Source organism: Neophocaena asiaeorientalis, unplaced genomic scaffold, assembly GCF_003031525.2.
Source record: "Neophocaena asiaeorientalis asiaeorientalis breed wild unplaced genomic scaffold, Neophocaena_asiaeorientalis_V1.1 scaffold648, whole genome shotgun sequence".
NCBI lineage: Eukaryota > Metazoa > Chordata > Mammalia > Artiodactyla > Phocoenidae > Neophocaena > Neophocaena asiaeorientalis.
The window spans coordinates 6,962,735-6,983,470 of record NW_020172781.1 but is presented as its reverse complement, the minus strand read 5'-3'; the positions used below and the strand labels follow the sequence as shown (position 1 = coordinate 6,983,470).

Sequence of the window (20,736 nt, the reverse complement as noted above, 5' to 3'; positions counted from 1 at the left end):
ACTGCAGTCCCGCCGTGGCGACTGCCTCTGCCTCTGCAGACACATCACAGCGGGTTCAAGTCAGTGGCTGAAGGGTCTTCTGTCTTGTTCCTGATGATCTCGAGACCCTCACAGTCCTGGTAATCCGGTTCTTCCCGGAAGGCCCAAGTGTCCGTGGAGAGTTGTGTTAGCTTTTGTACAGGAAACCAGTGGACGGAGGTGTCATTAAATACGTCCGTGTACTGTGAAGTCTGAGGGAATGCCAGCTCCTCCCGTCCTTTCAAAATCTGAGCGGGAAAATTCGAAAGTAAAACAAAACCTTGAGAGTCCCAGTAAGGCCCACCCTCCTGGGTTAGTCCCGTTTTACTATTCACCCCCACCTCCCTCTTTTTTTAAAAAATAAGGAGTAAGGTATTTTAAGTGCTTTGTGCAATGAGTTGGAAGCCCCAAGGGCAGTGCCTACTGCAGACCAGATACTAAGAACAGAGGAAATAATTAAGAAAAAATGAAGCGATGCACTAAAACGTCCTAGCTTTCTGGAACACAGACCCCTCTCGAGAGCTGACGGTGCTGTAACCTCGCTGTGCGCCTTCGGTTAGCCCCTCGGGAGCTCCCGCTGCTACAGGTGAAGGCAGAATTCTCCAGGGTAATGGAGAGGTATGTATGATGTCCCACCCCAGCCCCTTCACTCAGGCAGATACCTTTGCAACATACGGATAATGTTTCTGCAGAATCCTTGTCAACAACCTAGAACAAAAATTTTTTTTAAAATCTGATTAGGTGGTTTGAGAGTGGTTTCAGAGTGGTTTCATTCAACTTAAGACACAGAAGGGCAAGGTGACTGAAATAGATCAAAAAATCTTTTAAAAATGTGGGATGCCGAGTAGGTTAAATATTTAGTAGAAGGTGTGAACGCCCCAGTCACTGCCCATTTCATCAGGGAAAAATGACAGACACCGAGGCATTGTGAAGCAGGAGGAGGATGAAGAGCAATCAAATGTTTTTTCCCCCATTTTAAAAAGCCGTTTCTGCCTAAGGGAAGGGAGGAATTATTGGCAGAAAGACTCCTTAACTTGCTTCCCAGCTTGACTCAGGGCTGACATCTCCCAGCTCCAACCCCCTGTCCAGGTTCCCATGGAAGAGCCTTTCCACCAAGTGTGAAACGTTTCCTGCTTGCAGGTCAGTCTGAGGAATGGGTTCACCTCAGGGCCTGGTGGCACCTCGGCGTTCCCAGGCTTACCTTTCCTCGAGTCCTCTGAAACTGTTTCCAACGATGACCATCTTGGAAAGGGCATCTATGGACCAGTTCCTCCATAGAAGGTTGTTGTAGAGCGCCGTCCCACAGTGGAGCATGTAAAAGACGGTGGGCTCACCGTACACACTCCGTTTTCCTTCCTGGGGTACAACATGCACAGGTGTAAGCACACTTCTTACACAAGGTGAGGGAGAGGGAAGGGCAGAGTGATAACGAGCTGTGAGTTCTCACCACCAAAAAATGAAGGTCATTAATTCTGCGTGCTGAAGGATGTGTTAGCTCGCTTGCAATCATCTTACAAAAAAATGCATCAAATCAACTAGTGCACGTTCAGCTTACACGTTACATGTCACCACAGGTCAATGTAGCTGGACAAATGATGAGCTGAGGGGAAGGCGAACTGAAGCATCAGATGGAAAAAAACTACTACATTCTCTTGTGGAATAGTTACATAAGCAGTGCATGTGAAATCTATAGGATTATACGGGACTAAAAGTCAAGAAATCATAAAGTCCAGAAAGAACTCGCGTTTACTTAACAAATGCGTGTCCCACGAACGCAGAAGGCTCTGGACTAATGAAGGGGCAGCTTGGGTCCGTGACAGCAGGGCAGGAGGGACAGAGGTCACTGTCCCTCAGGTACTCGTGTTTTCCTGAGTCACTTTCTGCAGATCCCTATCGTAACTCAGTCCTTTTCAAACGTGCCCTGGGGGTCCAGTCACCCTCTGGAGAACCTCTGCTCTATGCCATCTCTGCCACCTCTCTGGCGGGAACAAGCCCCCTGGCCCTTGCTGTCTGGCGCCGGCGACCCTAGGCCTCTCTTCTCTCCCTGCAGCTTCCCCGGCCCATAACACACTGGCCGTGGTTCCTGAGCAGCGGCTCCGCCCAGGCTGCCTGCAGTCCTGGCTCTCAGCAAACTCCCGGGAGACCTTCAAATCCCAGCTCAGACCCAGGAAGCCTTCCTGGACCCCCGGAAGAGCACAGGTGTCCTCTGTCTCAGTTCCCAGGCGTGGCTCTGCTCGCTGTCCACTCGTCATGCGCCTGTTCACAGCCACGTGCCCTGCAGTGGCGGAGAGCAGCGCCCACCGCCCTCGGGCTCCCCAGAGCTCCCTGCCTCGCACGGAGCAGGCACTCAAGAGCTCGGGACGACCTGAGCTGAACCGCAGTGTTTTAGGACCCCGCCAACATCAGAGACTGACTCTCCTCTCAGCTGGGCCTAATTTTCATGTTTCATAATAAGCAATGAGATGGCGGTTTCAGAACCGAGAGGAACAAAATGATGATTCTGTGATCCCCAAGACAATGCCTGACTAAATGTAGGGGTACCTGCATAGAGTCGCTCCAGCCCTTGGCTTGTGCAGTGATGTTTTTTCCAGAGGTCTCAGAAATCTGAATCCCAGCCTTTTTAGGGGTGCAGGGTAGGCCAAGGACTTAGCCGTAACTCTCAGCCAGGTGCTATGCGTGTGACTGGTCTACGGCTTCCCTCCCCCAGGACAAGGCACGTTCCAACCGGAAGGACCTCGTTTGAGGTGCGGAGACTGTGCCCTCTATTCTCCTGCAGCAACAGTAAATACCAACTAAGCATAAAATTGGGACACAATTCTTAACGAGAATTTTGCACACCTAACGTGTTTGTGCCATTGTGTGATTTTTTTCTTCTGACAGGCACAACATAGGTCCAAACGGGGTAACAGACCAGCCACACACGGACGCCCTGGGGAGGAGGCACTGCTAGTCACAGAGCCTGGCGCCCCGGGACAGGGCCCGGGGTCAGCTTGGTGAGCAGCTGCCCAGCCCTCCCTGCTCCCCTCTCTTACACCACGTACCTCGTTCTCACTGAGAACAACCACACCAAGGGTGCTAAGAACCGCAATTTCCAGCTGGCTAAACAGAGGGTCATACACCCAGCAGTGACTTCTGGGGATCTGCAGAGGGCAAATGGGTGTCTTAGTCAACATCTGTGTGCGCAAGACCAAGGAAGGAGACAATAAAGAAGGATACCAAAATTTACCTGGCACTTCTCCAGAAAGAGAAGCAAAAATGCGAGCTGGTTTCTAGCTATGACGCAGGTGGCGAAGTTCCCAACGCCGTAACACACACACTTCAAACGGCAGGATCCTGTGACAGGGGTCTCTTCTGGGACGGAGCCAGGGGCCACATCTGACTCACCTGGTGATGAGTCGAGATGCAGGTTTCCAAGGGCTTCTGAAAGAGGCCCCACAGGGGCCTTCAGCTGTTCCAGATATTTCCTAAGACACCTGTTGATGGTTTCTGAAAGAGCAGGCCCAGTACAGTCAGAGGGCATGCTCTGACCCTGAGAACCAAATCCTCCATGGACCCAGGGAGAAGAGGAGCAGACTTGAAAAGGCTTCAGCTCCTCAGAGAAAAGGGCTGCTGGCCTCGCTCCCAAACGTGCCCGGGACACGCTGCCACGTCCACCCAGAACTGATGGCTGTCCGCTCCCTGGCTACCCACAGCCTACAACTGAAAAGACTGTTTCCAGCAAAAATCAGGTTTCGTTCATGGGCATGGTTTCCATCTAACGCTCATTGTCAACTCATTCTAATTTAATAAGAGGCAGCCAGGTAAATGCAAGTGATGGTCTGAAATACCTACTTTTTTTTTTACAATAAAAAAGAATAGAGGAGCAGAGCTCTCAAAATGACACTATAAATAACTGGGAATAAGAATATTTAATGTGTAAAAAACTAAAAGAAAAAAAGGTAGGCTGGGGCTTCTAGACATACTCTGTCTAAATCGTTTCACAGAGTGGTGAGTTCTCGTCTCTCCTCTTATACTGGTACTGAATTTAGCAGAACAAATCTGTACGTAGAACAAAACAAAAAGCAAACAGCCCTATATTCCCATAATAAGATACCGGTTTTGACTTATCAGCAAAGATACATTTAAGTAAGACCCAGGCTAGGAAAGGTTGCACGAAAAGCTGGCTCTTTTCATCCATGCTGGTCAAAGAATCAGTAAAAGCTTTTTTTGGAAAACAACTTGACAGTGGATATCAAGTTGATCACTTCCACCTCTGGGAATATATACTAAGAAGATTACCCTAAATTTGGTAAAAACTTTATGCATAAGGGTGCTCATTGAAAATTTATGTATATTGGGAATTCCCTGGTGGTCCAGTGGTTAAGACTCTGCACTTCCACCGCAGGGGGCAGGGGTTTGATCCCTGGTTGGGGAACTGAGATCCCACATGCTGCATGGTGCGGCTAAAAAAATTCTTTTAATTAAAAACAAATTTTTAAGTTTTGATTACTGTATAAAAAAAGAAAAATTATGTACAATAAATTTTAAAAAAACAACAAAAAAGGAAACTAAGTGTCCCTCAATAAAAATTACAACTATGGTATATTCACATTGTGTATTATTATTTATGTTGCCACAGATTATGTTTAGGAAGAGAGTATAACAGCAGGGGGTGGGGTCTACAATGTAAAGAGTCAAGGGGAAGAGCAGGATAAATATAAATTTCAACAACACTGATAATGACAACGAACATTTACTGCCTCCTGTGCAGCAGGCACACACTGTCGTAAGCACTTTACTGAATGCCTCATTTAATATTCAAAATTACACTACAGGATATACACATTTTCATGTCCATTCCACAGATAAAGAAACTGAGGACGAGAGTTAAGTGCCAAAAGACACACAGTTGTAAGGGGGAAGTCAGAATTAGAACCCAGCATGCACACCACTCTGAAGCAAAACCTCATCCAATGAGAGCTGGATTCCTTGCTTTGCCCACATCCAGGCCCTCCTCCCACCCTGACTGCCTCCAGCCTGAGCCAGATGGTACCCACCTAGTGCTGAACTCCAGAAATCAGAGATAAGCAGGTCCTCCCTGTTGAGAAAAAATGGCATGGTCATCTCTCATCCCTTTCAGGGCTGCCCTAACAGGGACTTTCCTCCTGGCTGGGATGTGAGGACGGTGGAGCACCCTCAGACACAGAGTCCACCTGTGAGACTGGAGGAGGGTACCAGGTGAATATGGCCAGAGCAGAGCTGCTGGGGCTCAGAGATGGCAGGAGAGAGGGCTTCCTGGAGGAGGCCCCTGACCCCTGGGGACACGTTGGTCTGGGTCTTGGCACACAGGTGCAGCTCCACAATTGGTGGTTAGATGCAGAGATTTAGCCTCTCTGAACTTTAGTTTCCTCATCTCTAAAATAGGGATAAGAACCGCACCCATCACAAAGGGTTGCGGTAGGAGTGAAATGGGTTAACACTCAACACGGTGCCTCGTACAGAGCAGGTACTCAATAAACGGCCTTTGTTATTGCAGATAATTCCAAGGTGAAAGTAAAAGGGACAAAACCAAGTGTCTAGGCACAAACCAGAGCAAAACACAGTCAATTATTAATTTAAATGAAATGAATGAATTCTCCAATCAAAAGACATAGAGTTGGTAAATGGATTAAAACACAGGACCCATACCTACAAGAGAATCATTTCTGACATAAGGACACACAGACTGAAAATGAAGGGCTAGGAAAAGATATTCCATGCAAACATAAACCAAAAGAAAGCGGGAGAGCTATACTTCTATTAGACAAGATAGACTTTAAAACAGAGACATACAAAAATTTATGGGATGCAGCAAAAGCTATTCTAAGAAGGATGTTCATAGTGATAAGTGGCTTCCTCAAGAAACAAGAAAAGTCTTGGGACTTCCCTGGTGGTGCAGTGGTTAAGAATCCGCCTGCCAACGCAGGGGACACGGGTTCGAGCCCTGGTCTGGGAAGATCCGACATGCCACGGAGCAACTAAGCCCGTGTGCCACAACTACTGAGCCTGTGCTCTAGAGCCCACGGGCCACAACTACTGAAGCCCGCGCGCCTAGAGCCTGTGCCCCACAACAAAGAGTAGCTCCCCCTCATTGCAACTAGAGAAAGCCCACGTGCAGCATCCAAGACCTAATGCAGGCAAAAATTAAATGAATAAATACATTAAAAAAAAAAAAAGAATCCACTTGCCAATGCAGGGGATACAGGTTCAAGCCCTGGTCCGGGAAGATCCCACGTGCCACAGAGCAACTAAGCCTGTGTGCCACAACTACTGAGCCCACGTGCCACAACTACTGAGCCCATGCACCACAACTACTGAAGCCCACATGCATAGAGCCCGTGCTTCGCAGCAAGAGAAGCCACCGCAATGAGAAGCCTGCACACCACAACGAAGAGTAGCCCCTGCTGTCCGCAACTAGAGAAAGCCCGCACGCAGCAACAAATACCCAGTGCAGCCAAAAATAAATAAATGAAATAAATTTATATTAAAAAAAAAAGATCAGAGAAGAAATGAAGGAAGTAAAGACTAAAAAGACAATAGAGAAGATCAATGAAACTAAGAGCTGGTTGGTTTTTTTTTTTTGCGGTACATGGGCCTCTCACTGTTGTGGCCTCTCCTGTTGCGGAGCACAGGCTCCGGATGCACAGGCTCAGCGGCCATGGCTCACGGGCCTAGCCACTCCGCAGCATGTGGGATCTTCCCAGACCGGGGCACGAATCCGTGTCCCCTGCATCAGCAGGTGGACCCTCAACCACTGTGCCACCAGGGAAGCCTAAGAGCTGGTTCTTTGAAAAGATAAAAATTGACATACCGTTAGCTAGACTCACCAAGAAAAAAAAAAAAAACAGGGCTGGTCCAGGAAGATCGTGAAAGAGACATAACAACTGATACCATAGAAATGAAAGAGAAGACGTATAACAACTGATACCGTAGAAATATAAAGGATCATAAAGACCACTCGGAACAATTACATGCCAACAAACTGGACGACCCAGAAGAAATGGATAAATTCCTAGAAATATATAACCTTCCAAGACTGAATCATGAAGAAATAGAAAACCTGAACAGACTGATTACTAGTAAGGAGGTTGAATCAGTAATCAAAATACTCCCGGGCTTCCCTGGTGGCGCAGTGGTTGAGAGTCAGCCTGCTGATGCAGGGGACACGGGTTCGTGCCCCGGTCTGGGAGGATCCCACATGCCGCGGAGGGACTGGGCCCGTGGGCTGTGGCCGCTGGGCCTGCACATCCGGAGCCTGTGCTCCGCAACGGGAGAGGCCACAGCAGTGAGAGAGACCTGCATTTCACTGGTGAATTCTACCAAATATTCAAAGAAGAATTAATACTGATCTTTCTCAAGCTCTTCCAAAAATAGAGGAGGAGGGAACACTTCCAAACTCATTTTATAAGGCTAGCATAACCCTAGCAAAACCAGACAAGGATGCCATAAGGAAAGGAAATTACAAGCCAATACCCCTGACGAACATAGATACAAAAATGCTCATCAAAAATATTAGCAAACCAGGGACTTCCCTGGTGGTCCAGTGATAGAGAATCCGCCTTACAATGCAGGGGACACATTCCCTGGTCAAGGAACTAATATCCCACATGCCGCGGCGCGACTGGGCCCGTGCGCCACAACTACTGAACTGGCACACCTCAACTAGAGCCTGCGTGCTGCAAACTACAGAGCCCCTGAGCTTTGGAGCCCGCGAGCCACAACTAGAGAGACAAAACCCACACACAACGAAGGGCCTGCACACCACAAAGAAAGGTCCTGCGTGCCTTAATGAAGATCCTGTGTGCCGCAACTAAGACCCAATGCAGCCAAAAAATAAATTAATAAATCTTTTAAAAAACTTAGCAAACCGCATTCAAAAAGACATTAAAAGGATCATACACCACGATTAAGTGCGATCCAATATTCCAGGGATGCAAGGTTGGCTCAACATCTGCATATCAGTCAGCGTAACGCATCACATTAACAAAATGAAGGATCAAAATCACATGGTCATATCAATAGATGCAGAAAAAGCATTTGACAAAATTCAACCTCCATTTATGATAAACGCTCTGAACACGGCAGGTATAGAGGGAACATAACATGATAAAGGCTATATACATATGGCTTTTTCACTGGAGAGCAAGCCTTTGTTATGAAGAATGCTCTGGTTGTATTTTAAATGGTTAGTTTTCCCCTCCCTCTGCCAGAGGCACCAGGTGATTCTTCTTGGCTCTTCACTGTAAGACCCTGGTTGGGTTCCTGCAGGTAAAGCCCAGGTAAGTTTGGGGGTGCCCCTAGGACTGAAGCCCCCAGAAGTCTCTCAGAGACTCTCACACTAGTCCTCACTCAGCTTCCAGGAATTCATCAAAATGATCATTGAAGTGTCCTCACCAGTTTATGGCTCTAGTGGCTTCTGTTTCAGAAGTATGACACAGTGGGACAGCTTTCCCAATCAACAGAACACTGATAGCTGTTCAGAATTTGTGAAGTCTGATGCTTGCTCAGTGGCAGCTTTGCTTCCTCTGAATCCTAAAAATGGCCTTGCCCTTCAAGAGAAACTAAGTCTTTCAAAGCTGCATTGATTGCCCTTTATCTCCTTGTGTTTGCAGTTCTTGTACCTATCATCAGAATAGTGGCAGGAGATGAGTAAGTTAAAGGAGCATGTGTATAATGCATAAGCAGAAATTATGTCTCTGGGGGAAAAAAAGTGCATTTGGAACAGGAAATAAAAGGAGAAGTGAAACTACTGAATAATATCACTAATGATTTCAGGCTAAAAGATTGGGAACATTCTCAGACATTGAAAAATATCACTTTAATTCAAGGTCCTCCTGGACCCTCAGGTGAAAAAGGAGAGAGAGGTCTCACTAGAGGTGGTGGTCCATGAGGCATTCCAGGTCCAATAGGTCCACAAGGTCCTAAAGGTGACTGGAGACCAACTGGCTTTCCTGGAAGTTGAGGATTCCCAGGACCAATGGGGAAGACAGGGAGGCCAGTGCCCTTTTAAGATCAGGTGGGTTGGCAACTACTGAAGCCCGCGTGCCTAGAGCCCGTGCTCCACAACAAGAGAAGCCACTGCAATGAGAAGCCCGCGCACCGCAACGAAGAGTAGCCCCCGCTCGCCGCAACTAGGGAAAGCCCGCACGCAGCAATGAAGACCAAACACAGTACAAAAAAAAAAAAAAAATACATCTACGTGAGGAATAATTCTCACAGAATACCTACTGAATGCTGGCAGAAGACCTCAGACTGCTAAAAGAGAAAGAAAATCTCCACGTAACCAGGTAGGATGAAAGGGAAAAAAAAGAAAGTGAGAACGGAATCAGGACAGAACCTGTGCCCCTGGGAAGGAGCTGTGAATGAGGAAAGGTTTCTACACCCTGGGAAGCCCCCTCACCGGTCGGGAGATTGGCCAGGACAGACAGAGAGCTTCAGAGCCTTGGGGAGAACACAGCAGCTGGTTTGTGGCAGACAGAGGACTTCACAGACGGTCAGTGCCGTTGCCCTGCACTCCCCAGCCTGAGATGTGCATCTGCCGGCAGAGGCAAGGGCTGGGTGCTGGAACCTGGGCTTCAATCAGACCCTGAGAGAGGGCTGGGGGTGGCTGTGTGGAAAAAAGCTCGGGGCGGGGGCGTGAGGGGCTGGAATCTGTGTGACCACAACTGAGGGTGTATGCAGAGGAAGCCCAGAGCACCTTAGAGGCCAAGTGACATTGTTTGGGGGGTGTGACAGGGGAGGGGCGGAACCCACCACTGTAGCCTGTGTGCGCGTTCGCAGAGGGCAGGACACTGCATGGGTTCCGGGGGCAGTCGTGAGCTGTCGCTGCCACCCACCCAGACGCCAGGAGCGGTTGAGAGCCGCCTCCGCTCCCACTGTGTGCTCGGGGGGTGCGCCTAAGCCAACACTGCCACCAAGAACCCCAGGACCGGGCGTCAGCCACCACACATCTGCACACCCCTATCAAGGGGACAATGCCTAGCACACGCCGAAGAAAGAGGCGACAAGCATCCATACTAAAAACAACCCTTGCACCAAATATATGAACACCCCACAAGCTACACAGGGACGCCTCCACATATCAATAGCCCTCCGAGACCACAGTAGACAACTGCTTCTCCTAAACTCACAGAGTAAGAGAAATGTAAGTAAAATGAAGAAGCAGAGGAACAACTCCCAGTTAAAAGACCAAGAGAATTCCCCTGAGAGAACAATGAAGCAGACCTCTTCAGTCTAACAGACACCTATTCCAAAAATGGGATAATGAAAATACGGAAGGAATTAAGAAAGGCTATTGACAGAAATGCAGAGTACTGTAAAACTATAAAGAGGAACCAAGAAAAATTAGAAAACTCATTTACAGATATGAAAGCTGACCGAAAGGCAATCAACAGCAGAATGAATAATGCAGAAGAACGAATAAGTGACCTTGAAGATAGAATAATGGAAATCACCCAATCAGCACAACAGACAGAAAGCCAAATGAAAAAAAAAGAAAGCAACGTAAGAGACCTACAGGATAATATACAGCATGCATAACAGGGATTCCAGAAGGGGAAGAAAGAGACAAGGGGATCGAAAATGAATTCGAAGAAATTATGGCTGAAAACTTCCCAAACCTAAAGAAGGAGACAGGGGCTTCCCTGGTGGCGCAGTGTTTAAGAATCCCCCTGCCAATGCAGGGGACACAGGTTCGAGCCCTGGTCCAGGAAGATCCCACATGCCGTGGAGCAGCTAAGCCCATGCACCACAACTACTGAGCCTGCGCTCTAGAGCCTGCAAGCCACAGCTGCTGAGCCCACATGCCACGACTACTAAGCCTGTGCCTAGAGCCCGTGCTCTGCAACAAGAGAAGCCATGACAATGAGAAGCCCGTGCACCACAACTAGAGAAAGCCCACCCACATGCAGCGACGAAGACCCAACACAGCCAAAAATAAATAAAATAAATAAATTTAAAAAAACAAAGAAGGAAACAGATATCCAGGTACAGGAAGCACAGAGGGTCCCAAACAAGACAAACCCAAACAGACCTACACCAAGACATAAAATAAAAATGGAAAAAAGTTAAAGAGAAAGAGAGGATTCTAAAGGCAGCAAGAGAAAAACAAAGAGTTAATTACAAGGGAACACTACTATAAGGCTATCAGTCAATTTCTCTACATAAATGTTGCAGGCCAGAAGGAAGTGGCAAGATATATTCAAAGTCCTGAAAGGGAAAAATCTGCAACCTAGGATACTCCACCCAGCAAGATTATCATTTAGAACAGAAGGAGAGATACAGAATTTCTCAGACAAGCAAAAACTAAAAGAATACTAAACCTATCCTAAAGGAAATATTGAAAGGTCTTCCCTAAATAGAAAAGAAGTAAGAATATATAGGAAAGAAAAAATCACAATGGGAAAGTAAATCACTTAAATAAGCCAGTACACAGATTAAAAAAAAAATCAAAAAATTTCTGTGACAGTGATGATAACCACAGTGAACAGCAAAAGGATGAACGTGAAGATGTAACAGAGGACATCAAAATCATAAAATGCGGGGAAGAAGAGTAAGAAAATGCTGATTTTTTTTCCTTAGAAAGTGTTTAAGCCTATATGAGTACCAGTCTAAGACAAGTAGATATAGGAAGGGGGTAACATACATGAAAAACAGGGTAACCACAAATCAAAAACATACAACAGATTCACAAAAACCAAAAAGAAGAGAACATAAACATAATACAAAAGAAAATCATCAAGCCACAAAAGGAAAAATGAAAAGGACAAAGAAGAAACATAAAATCAATGGGAAAACAAGGTTTAAAATGGCAATAAATACATATCTATCGATAATTATCTTAAATGTCAATGGACTAAATGCTCCAATCAAAAGACAGAGTGGCAGACTGGATTTTTTTTTTAAAAAAAGAGCCTATAATATGCTGCCTACAAGAGAGACCCACTTAGGGCAAAGGACACACACAGGTTGAAAAGCAGAGGTTGCAATACTCATATCAGACAAAATAGACTTTAAAACAAAGGCCATAAAGAAAGATAAAGAAGGACACTATATAATGATAAAAGGATCAATACAAGAAAAGGATTTTAAACTCATCAACATATATGCACCTAACATAGGCACACCCAAATACATAAAACAAATACTAACAGACATAAAGGGAGAAACTGACAGTAATACAATAATAGTAGGAGACTTTAACACCTCACTCACATCAATGGACAGATCTTCTACACAGAAAATCAAGGCAACAGAGATCCTAAACACAGAAAATGTTAGACTTAATTGATATTTTTAGGACATTACATCCAAAAAAAACCCCAGAATACACATTCTTTTCAATTGCACATGGAACATTCTCTAGGATTGACCACATACTAGGGCACAAAACAAGCCTCAACAAATTTAACGGTGCAGAAATTATGTCAAGCATCTTTTCTGACCACAAAAGCATGAAACTGGAAATTAACCACAGAAAAAGAAATGAGAATAAAATGATTACATGGAGACGAAACAACGTACTACTAAAAAACCAAGCGGTCAATGATGAAATCAAAGAAGAGATTAAAAAATACCTTGAGACAAATGAAAATGAAAACACAACCATACAAAATCTATGTGATGCAGCAAAAGCAGTTCTTAGAGGGAAGTTCATAGAGATACAGGCCTTCCTCAAAAAACAAGAAAAATCTCAAATAAACAGCCTAACCTACAACCTAAAAGACTTATAAAAAGAACAAACAAAACCTAAAATCAGGGGCTTCCCTGGTGGCGCAGTGGTTGAGAGTCCGCCTGCCGATGCGGGGGACGCGGGTTCGTGCCACGGTCTGGGAGGATCCCACATGCCGTGGAGCGGCTGGGCCCGTGAGCCATGGCCGCTGAGCCTGCGCGTCTGGAGCCTGTGATCCGCAGCGGGAGAGGCCACAACAGTGAGAGGCCCGCGTACGGCAAAAAAAAAAAAAAAAAAAAAAAAAAAAAAAAAAACCTAAAATCAGCAGAAGGAAGGAAATAATAAAGATCAGAGAGGAAATAAATAAAACAGAGATTAGAAAAACTCAGTAAAACCAAGAGCTGGTTCTTTGAAAGGATAAACAAGACTGACAAACCTCTGGCCAGGCTCAACAAGAAGAAAAGAGAGAGAACACAAATCAACAAAATAAGAAATGAAAAACAAGACGTAACAACTGATATGGCAGAAATACAAAAAACCATAAGGGAATACTATGAACAATTATATGCCGACAAATTCGACAACCTAAAGAAATGGATAAGTTTCCAGAAACATAGAGCCCACCAGAACTGAATCAAGAAGAAATAGATAATTTGAACAGACTGATCACTAGATGTGAAATAGAATCTGTAATTTTAAAACTCCCTGCAAACAAAATGCAGGACCACATGGCTTCACAGGTGAATTCTACCAAACGTACAAAGAAGAACTTATACCAGTCCTTCTCAAACTCTTCCCAAAAAAATGAAGAGGAGGGAAAACTCCCAAAGACATTTGATGAAGCCACTATCACTCTGATACCAAAACCAGACAAAGACACCACCAAAAAAAAAGAAAATGACAGACCAATATCTTTGATGAATATAGATGCAAAAATTCTCAACAAAATATTAGCAAACTGAATCCAACAACACATAAAAAAGATGGGCTTCACTGGTGGCGCAGTGGTTAAGAATCCGCCTGCCAAGGCAGGGGACATGGGTTCAAGCCCTGGTCTGGGAAGATCCCACATGCTGCAGAGCAACCAAGCCCATGTGCCACAACTACTGAGCCTGTGCTTTAGAGCCTTCAAGCCACAACTACTGAGCCCACGAGCCACAACTACTGAAGCCCGCGTGCCGAGAGCCCGTGCTCTGCAACAAGAGAAGCCACCGCAATGAGAAGCCCACGCACTGCAACGAAGAGTAGCTCCTGTTCGCCGCAACTAAAGAAAGCCCGCGTGCAGCAACAAAGACCCAACACAGCCAATAAATAAATAAATAAATAAAATTAGTTAATTAAAAAAAAGATCATACACCACAACCGAGGTTCATCCCAAGTTCATGAGGATGGTTCAGCATATGCAAATCAATCAGTGTGATACACCACATCACCAAAAAGAAAAGATAAAAACCACATGATCATCTCAATAAACACAGAAAAAGCATTTGACAACATTCAGTATCCATTCATGAAAAAAACTCTTACTGAAGTGGGTATGTATAGAGGGAACACATCTCAATATAATAAAAGCTAGTTATGACAAATCCCCAGCCAATATAATATTAAATGGTGAAACGCTGAAAGCCTTCCAGCTAAAATCTGGAAGAGGACAAGGATGCCCACTCTCACCTTTTCTATTTAACACAGTATTGGAAGTCCTGGTCACAGGAATCAGACATGAAAAAGAAATGAAAGGTATCCAAATTGGAAAGGAAGAGGTAAAATTGTCATTATATGCAGATGATATGACACTATATATAGAAAACCCTAAAGACTCTATAGAAAAACTACGAGACCTGACAAACGAATTCAACAAGGTAGCAGGATACGTGATTAACATACAGAAACTGGCTGCATCTCTTTACACCAACAATGAAATTCAGAAAGGGAATGAAAAAAAAAACACCTTGTAAAATCGCACCCCCAAAAATAAAATACTTAGGAATAAACCTGACCAAGGAGGTAAAAGACTTATACGCCAAGAACAATAAAACATTAATAAAGGAAACTGAAGATGATACAAACAGATGGAGAGATATACCATGTTCTTGGATTGGAAGAATCAACATTGTGAAAATGACTATACTACCCAAAGCAATCTACAGATTTAATGCATCCCTATCAAATTACCCATGATATTTTTTCACAGAACTAGATCAAATAATCCTGAAATTCATATGGAACCATAAAAGACCCAGAATTGCCACAGCAATCCTGAAGAAAAAGAACAAAGCAGAAGGCATAACCTTCCCAGAGTTCAGACAATACTGCAAAGTTACAGTAATCAAAACAGACCTATGGATCAATGGACCAGAATAGAGAACCCAGAAATAAACCCACATACCTACGGGCAACTAATATTTGACAAAGGAGGCAACAACATACAATGGGAAAAGGCAGTCTCTTCAGCAAATGGTGTTGGGAAAGTTGGACAGCCGCGTGTAAATCAATGTAGTTAGAACACACCCTCTCACCATAAACAAAAATAAACTCAAAATGGCTTAAAGACTTAAATATAAGACATGACACCATAAAACTCCCAGAAAATATCACAGGCAAAACATTCTCTGACATAAATTGTACCAATGTTTTCTTAGGTCAGTCTGCCAAGACAACAGAAACAAAAGCAAAAATAAACAAATGGGACCTAATCAAACTTATAAGCTTTTGCATAGCAAAGGAGACGATAAACAAAATGAAAATACAACCTACAGAATGGGAGAAAATATTTGCAAACGATGCAACCAATAAGGTCTTAATTTCCAAAATATATAAGCAGCTCATACAACCCAACAACAAAAAACCAAACAACCCAATCAAAAAATGGGCAGAAGACCTAAACAGACATCTCTCCAAAGAAGAAATACAGATGGCCAACAGGCACATGAAAAGATGCTCATCATTGCTAATTATTAGAGAAATGCAAATCAAAACTACAATGAGGTACCACCTCACAGCGGTCAGAATGGCCATCATTAAAAAGTCTACAAATAATAAATGCTGGAGAGGATGTGGAGAAAAGGCAACCCTCCTACACTGTGGGTGTGTTGGTGGTAAGTAAGTTGGTGCAGCCACTGTGGAAAACAGTATGGAGGTTCCTCAGAAAACTTAAAATATAATTACCATATGAGCCAGCAATCCCACTCCTGGGCATATATCCGGACAAAACTCTAATTCAAAAAGATACATGTGGGGGCTTCCCCGGTGGCACAGTGGTTAAGAGTGTGCCTGCCAATGCAGCGGACAAGGGTTCAAGCCCTGGTCCGGGAAGATCCCACATGCCATGGAGCAACTAAGCCCATGCACCACAACTACTGAAGCCTGCACGCCTAGAGCCCGTGCTCTGCAACAAGAGAAGCCACCGCAATGAGAAGCCCGTGAACTGCAACGAAGAGTGGCCCCTGCTCTCCACAACCAGAGAAAAGCCCGTGTGCAGCAACAAAGACCCAACACAGCCAAAAATAAAATACATAAATTTATAAAAAACAAAACCAAAAACATACACGAACCTCTATGTTCATAGCAGCACTATGTACAATAGCCAAGACATGGAAACAACCTAAATGTCCATCGACAGATGAATGAATAAAGAAGATGTGGTGCATATATACAATGGAATACTCCTCAGCCATAAAAAAGAATGAAATAATGCCATTTGCAGCAACATGGATGCAACTAGAGAGTATCATACTAAGTGAAGCAAGTCAGAAAGAGAAGGACAAATACCATATGAGATCACTTATATGTGGAATCTAAAATATGACACAAATGAACCTACCTATAAAACAGAAACAGACTCATGGACATAGAGAACAGACTGGTGGTTGCCAAGGGGACGAGGGTTGGGAGAGGGCTGGAGTGGGAGGTTGGGGTTAGCAGATGTAAGCTTTTATATATAGAATGGATAAACACCAAGTTCCTACTGTATAGCACAGGGAACTATATTCAATATATTATGATAAACCATAATGGAAAAGAATATTTTAAAAAAGAATGTGTACATAACTGAATCACTTTGCTGTACAGCAGAAACTAATACAACATTGTAAATCAACTATACTTCAATAAAAAATATTTATCAGAAAAAAAAGAAAACAATCTCATGTACAATTGCATCAAAAAGAATAAAGTACCTAAGAATATATTTAGCTAAGGAGGTGAAAGACCTGTATACTGAAAATTACAAGACATTAAGAAACTGAAGAAGACACAAATAAATGGAAAGCTATCCCTGCTCAGGGATTGGAATTAATATTGTTAAAATGTCCATACTACCCAAAGCAATTTACAGATTCAATGCAATCCCTATCAAAATTCCAATGGCATTTTTAATGAAATAGGACAATCCTAAAATTTGTATGGAACCACAAAAGACCTCAAATAGCCAAAGTAATCCTGAGAAAGAAGAACAAAGCTGGAGGCATCATATTCTCTAATTTCAAACTCTACTACAAAGCTATATTAATTAAAACAGTATGGTTCTGGCTTAAAAACAGACACACAGATCAATGGAACAGAATGGAGAGCAGAGATAAAAACCCATGCATCTATGGTCAATTAATTTATGACAAAGGAGCCAAGAATATACAAAGGAAAAGACAGTCTCTTTAATAAATAGCGTTTGGAAAAATCAACAGCCACATACACCACTATCTTACACCATACACAAAACTTAACTCAAAATGGATTTAAGACTTAAATATAAGACCTGAAACCATAAAACTCTTAGAAGAAAACACAGGCAGTAAACTCCTTGACATAGGTATTGGTGATGATTTTTTATTTTAATTTTATTTTTTTGGCGATGATTTTTAAAAATCTGACACCAAAAGTAAAAGCAACAAAAGCAAGAATAAACAAGTGGAACCACATCAAACTAAAAAGCTTCTGCACAGCAAATGTAATCATTGACAAAATGAAAAGGTAACATACTGAATGGGAGAAAATATTTGCAAATCATATACCTGATAAGGGGTTAATATCCAAAACATAAAAAATTCACACAACTCAATACCAAAAAACCCCAAACAATCCAATTAAAATATGGGCAGAAGATCTGAATACACATTTTTCTAAAGAAGACATATAGATTGCCAACAGGTTCATGAAAAGATGCTCAACATAATTAATCAGTAGGGAAGTGCAAATCAAAACCACCATGAGTTACCACCTCATACCTGTTAGAACGGCTATATCAAAAAGACAAGAAATAGTAAGTGTTGGTGAGGATGTGGAGGAAAGGGGAACCCTGGTGCCCCACTGGTGGAAATGTCAATTGGTGCAGCTACTATAGAGAACAGTACGAGGTTCCTCACAAAGTTAAAAACAGAACTACCATTTGAGCCAGCAATTCCACTTCTGGGTATTTATCCAAAGAAAATGAAAACACTGACTTGAAAATATACATGCACCCCCATGTTCACTGCAGCACTATTTATAATAGCCAAGATGTGGAAACCACCTTTGTGTTCATCACGGATGAATGGATAAAGAAACCGTGATATATATATATATATGTATATCACACACATACTATACTTATATATATGTAGTGGAATATTATTCATCCATAAAAGAATGAAATCTTGCCATTTGTGACAACATGGATGGACCTTGAGGGCATTATGCTAAGTGAAATAAGTCAGAGAAAGGCAAATACTGTATCCCACTTATATGAGGAATATAACAAACACACACGAAGCTCACAGATGCAGAGAATAGACTGGTGGTTGCTAAGAGTGGGGGGGAGGGGGGTGGCGCTGTGAAACAGGTGAAGGGGGTCCCAAAGGTACAAACTTCTAGTTATAAAATAAATCAGTCATGGGGATGTAATGCACAGCACCGCGACTTCAGTTAAAAATACTGTATGGTGTACTTGAGAGTTGCTAAGACAGATCTTAAGCTCTCATCACAAAAAAAAAAATTGAAAGAAAAAAAAAACTGAACTTGTTGGATTTGAACCGACAAGCCAGAAGCCAGTGTTCAGGGGACTCAGAGAGGAGACAGAATTGAAGAGGCTGCCTTCAGGTTCTGCCCAGAGGGTAAAGGAGGGCTGTAACGTACAGGGAGTGCTTTGTAAACTGGTGAGTGTGTGCACAGGAGAACAGCGTGTAAAGTGCTGGGCTCTTCTCTACTCAGGGCAATGGGGACTGCACCACACCTGGGGCTACAGGGAGAAGCAGGGAGTTCCAGGGGATACTGAAGAAGCTGAAGAGGAATAACAGTGTCAGGACACCTCTTAAGATATCTCCAAGCCCCGAGGCACACTCACTCTCAATGGCATCACCTGAGGTCCTAGAAAAAGTCACTGATGCTTTTTTTTTTCAGGCTCAGTCACCACTGACTCTAGGCCCTAATTCTGGGGGAGGGGAATACGAAAAATTAGTCTTATTTCTCTCAGTTGTGAAGGTCCTTCAGCTGTTGATCCGAAGAAGCACTAACAAAAGCTATTATTGATTGAGCCCTTAAAGGACTGAAAATAAAGGCACAATGCTGAATAACGAAAGTAGGTAACATTTATTGAGTGCTTCCTGGGTGTCAGGCACTGTTCTAAGTGCTATTGATGGGGTTCAGGGCAGGCTGACCCCCAATATGCCACTGTGGCATATTGATTATCTGGAATTATAGTTACTTGAGAAACATTCACTGCAAGAACACTTTGACCCTACTTTGTTCCCCTGAAGGCAGGAAATAAATCTCCCATATGAAAGGATCCTCAAATACCAGGAGAATAGAAGGCATCTTTATCGCCAGAGATAGATGAGTCAAGGCTAAGGACGCTTTATAAACACACTTTGTTACTTCATGAACTTGCTACCCTAAGTCCAAGCCCCTCTGTTTTCTAACAAATAATTGTTTCCTTGTCTGAAAGATATAAAAGGTGCCTGATTTGGCCACTTTCTTGGGTGCCATATTATTATGGGACTCCTGCACATTCCTGATGTAATTTGGTTTTCCCTCCTGTTAACCTGTCTTGTGTCAATTTTCTTATTAGACCAGCCAAAAGAACCTAGAAGGGTAGAGGAAAAACTTTTCCTCCCCAACACTATGTAAGGTACACAGCAAGGCACGGAGCGATGATGGCGGGAGGGGTGGGATAAACCAGAATAACGGAGAGCTTTTAAGCGCAGGTTTTGAAGTTACCGAAGACATGGGTTTGAAACCTGGTTCCACACATTACCTACTATGTTTCTCTGAGAATGGGCGCCCTGCCAGGATCCTAGCGTGGCTGAGATGTTCATTCTGACAAAGTGTGTAGAGGGCTCAAGCCAGCGCCAGGCACGGAGCAGCTCCTCAATTAACGCGTGATGATAATGGTGAAGATGACAATCACGTGTGCAGGCTGCGGCCACGGTGTGAGCAAAACCGCTAATAACCAACATTAACATAATATTAACACCAAACACTGGTACTGCGCGTACCACACGCCAGACACTGTTGGGGATGGTAAACCATTGACTAATTCACTGAATCCTCAAAACAAGCCTATATAGGTACTATTTCCACGTCCATCTCACAAATGAGAAAACTGAGGCACAAAGATTACATACCTTGCCCAAGGTCACGCAGCTACAACTGCAATAAGAGGAATGACAAACTTTACTGAGCGCTTACTATGCTCCAGTCTGTAATGAGCTCTTTACCTCCGTTAAATCCTACCATAACCCTTAAAGAGTTTGTAGTTATTCCCACTTTACAGATGGCGAGACTGGGGCTTGGGGAAGTTCCCACGGACGTGAAGATTCGGACCCAGGACCTAGCCCGTACTCACCTGGCTTCCTGGATGCGACGAAGCACGTCTCCGCCGTCCACCTCGGCCTGGGCTCCCGGGTCCCGGGCCGCCGCCGCCGCCGCCGCCACCGCCTCCCTACGCCGCGGACGCATAGCCGCCGAACGCCTTCTCCGACGAGACGCCGCCTGCCAGGCTTCCAGCGCCGCCGCCGCCGCCGCCGCCATTGGTCTCTGACGTCATCGGCGCGCGCCAGCTC

At 44.2% G+C, this 20,736-nt stretch overlaps 1 protein-coding gene across 1 annotated transcript; it reads right to left on the bottom strand.

Moving 5' to 3' along the window:
* Positions 1–13: 13 nt before the first annotated feature.
* On the bottom strand, positions 14–20,731 carry SRRD (SRR1 domain containing). The gene is made up of 7 exons (XM_024741537.1): positions 20,520–20,731; positions 5,055–5,095; positions 3,245–3,504; positions 3,060–3,158; positions 1,220–1,374; positions 681–726; positions 14–266 (listed from the first exon to the last, which is right to left on the bottom strand). The coding sequence occupies exons 1-7, from the start codon at positions 20,702–20,704 to the stop codon at positions 45–47; spliced, it is 1,008 nt and encodes a 335-aa protein (XP_024597305.1). The 5' UTR covers positions 20,705–20,731; the 3' UTR covers positions 14–44.
* Positions 20,732–20,736: the final 5 nt, after the last annotated feature.

Coding starts and splice junctions, on each gene's coding strand:
- SRRD (XM_024741537.1), bottom strand. CDS start 20,704: ATGGCGGCGGCGGCGGCGGCGGCGCTGGAAGCCTGGCAGGCGGCGTCT. Junction 3,505..5,054: donor TTTCTGGAGTTCAGCACTAG/GTGGGTACCATC, acceptor CTGCTCTTTCAG/AAACCATCAACAGGTGTCTT. Junction 1,375..3,059: donor TTGTTCTCAGTGAGAACGAG/GTACGTGGTGTA, acceptor GTTGTACCCCAG/GAAGGAAAACGGAGTGTGTA.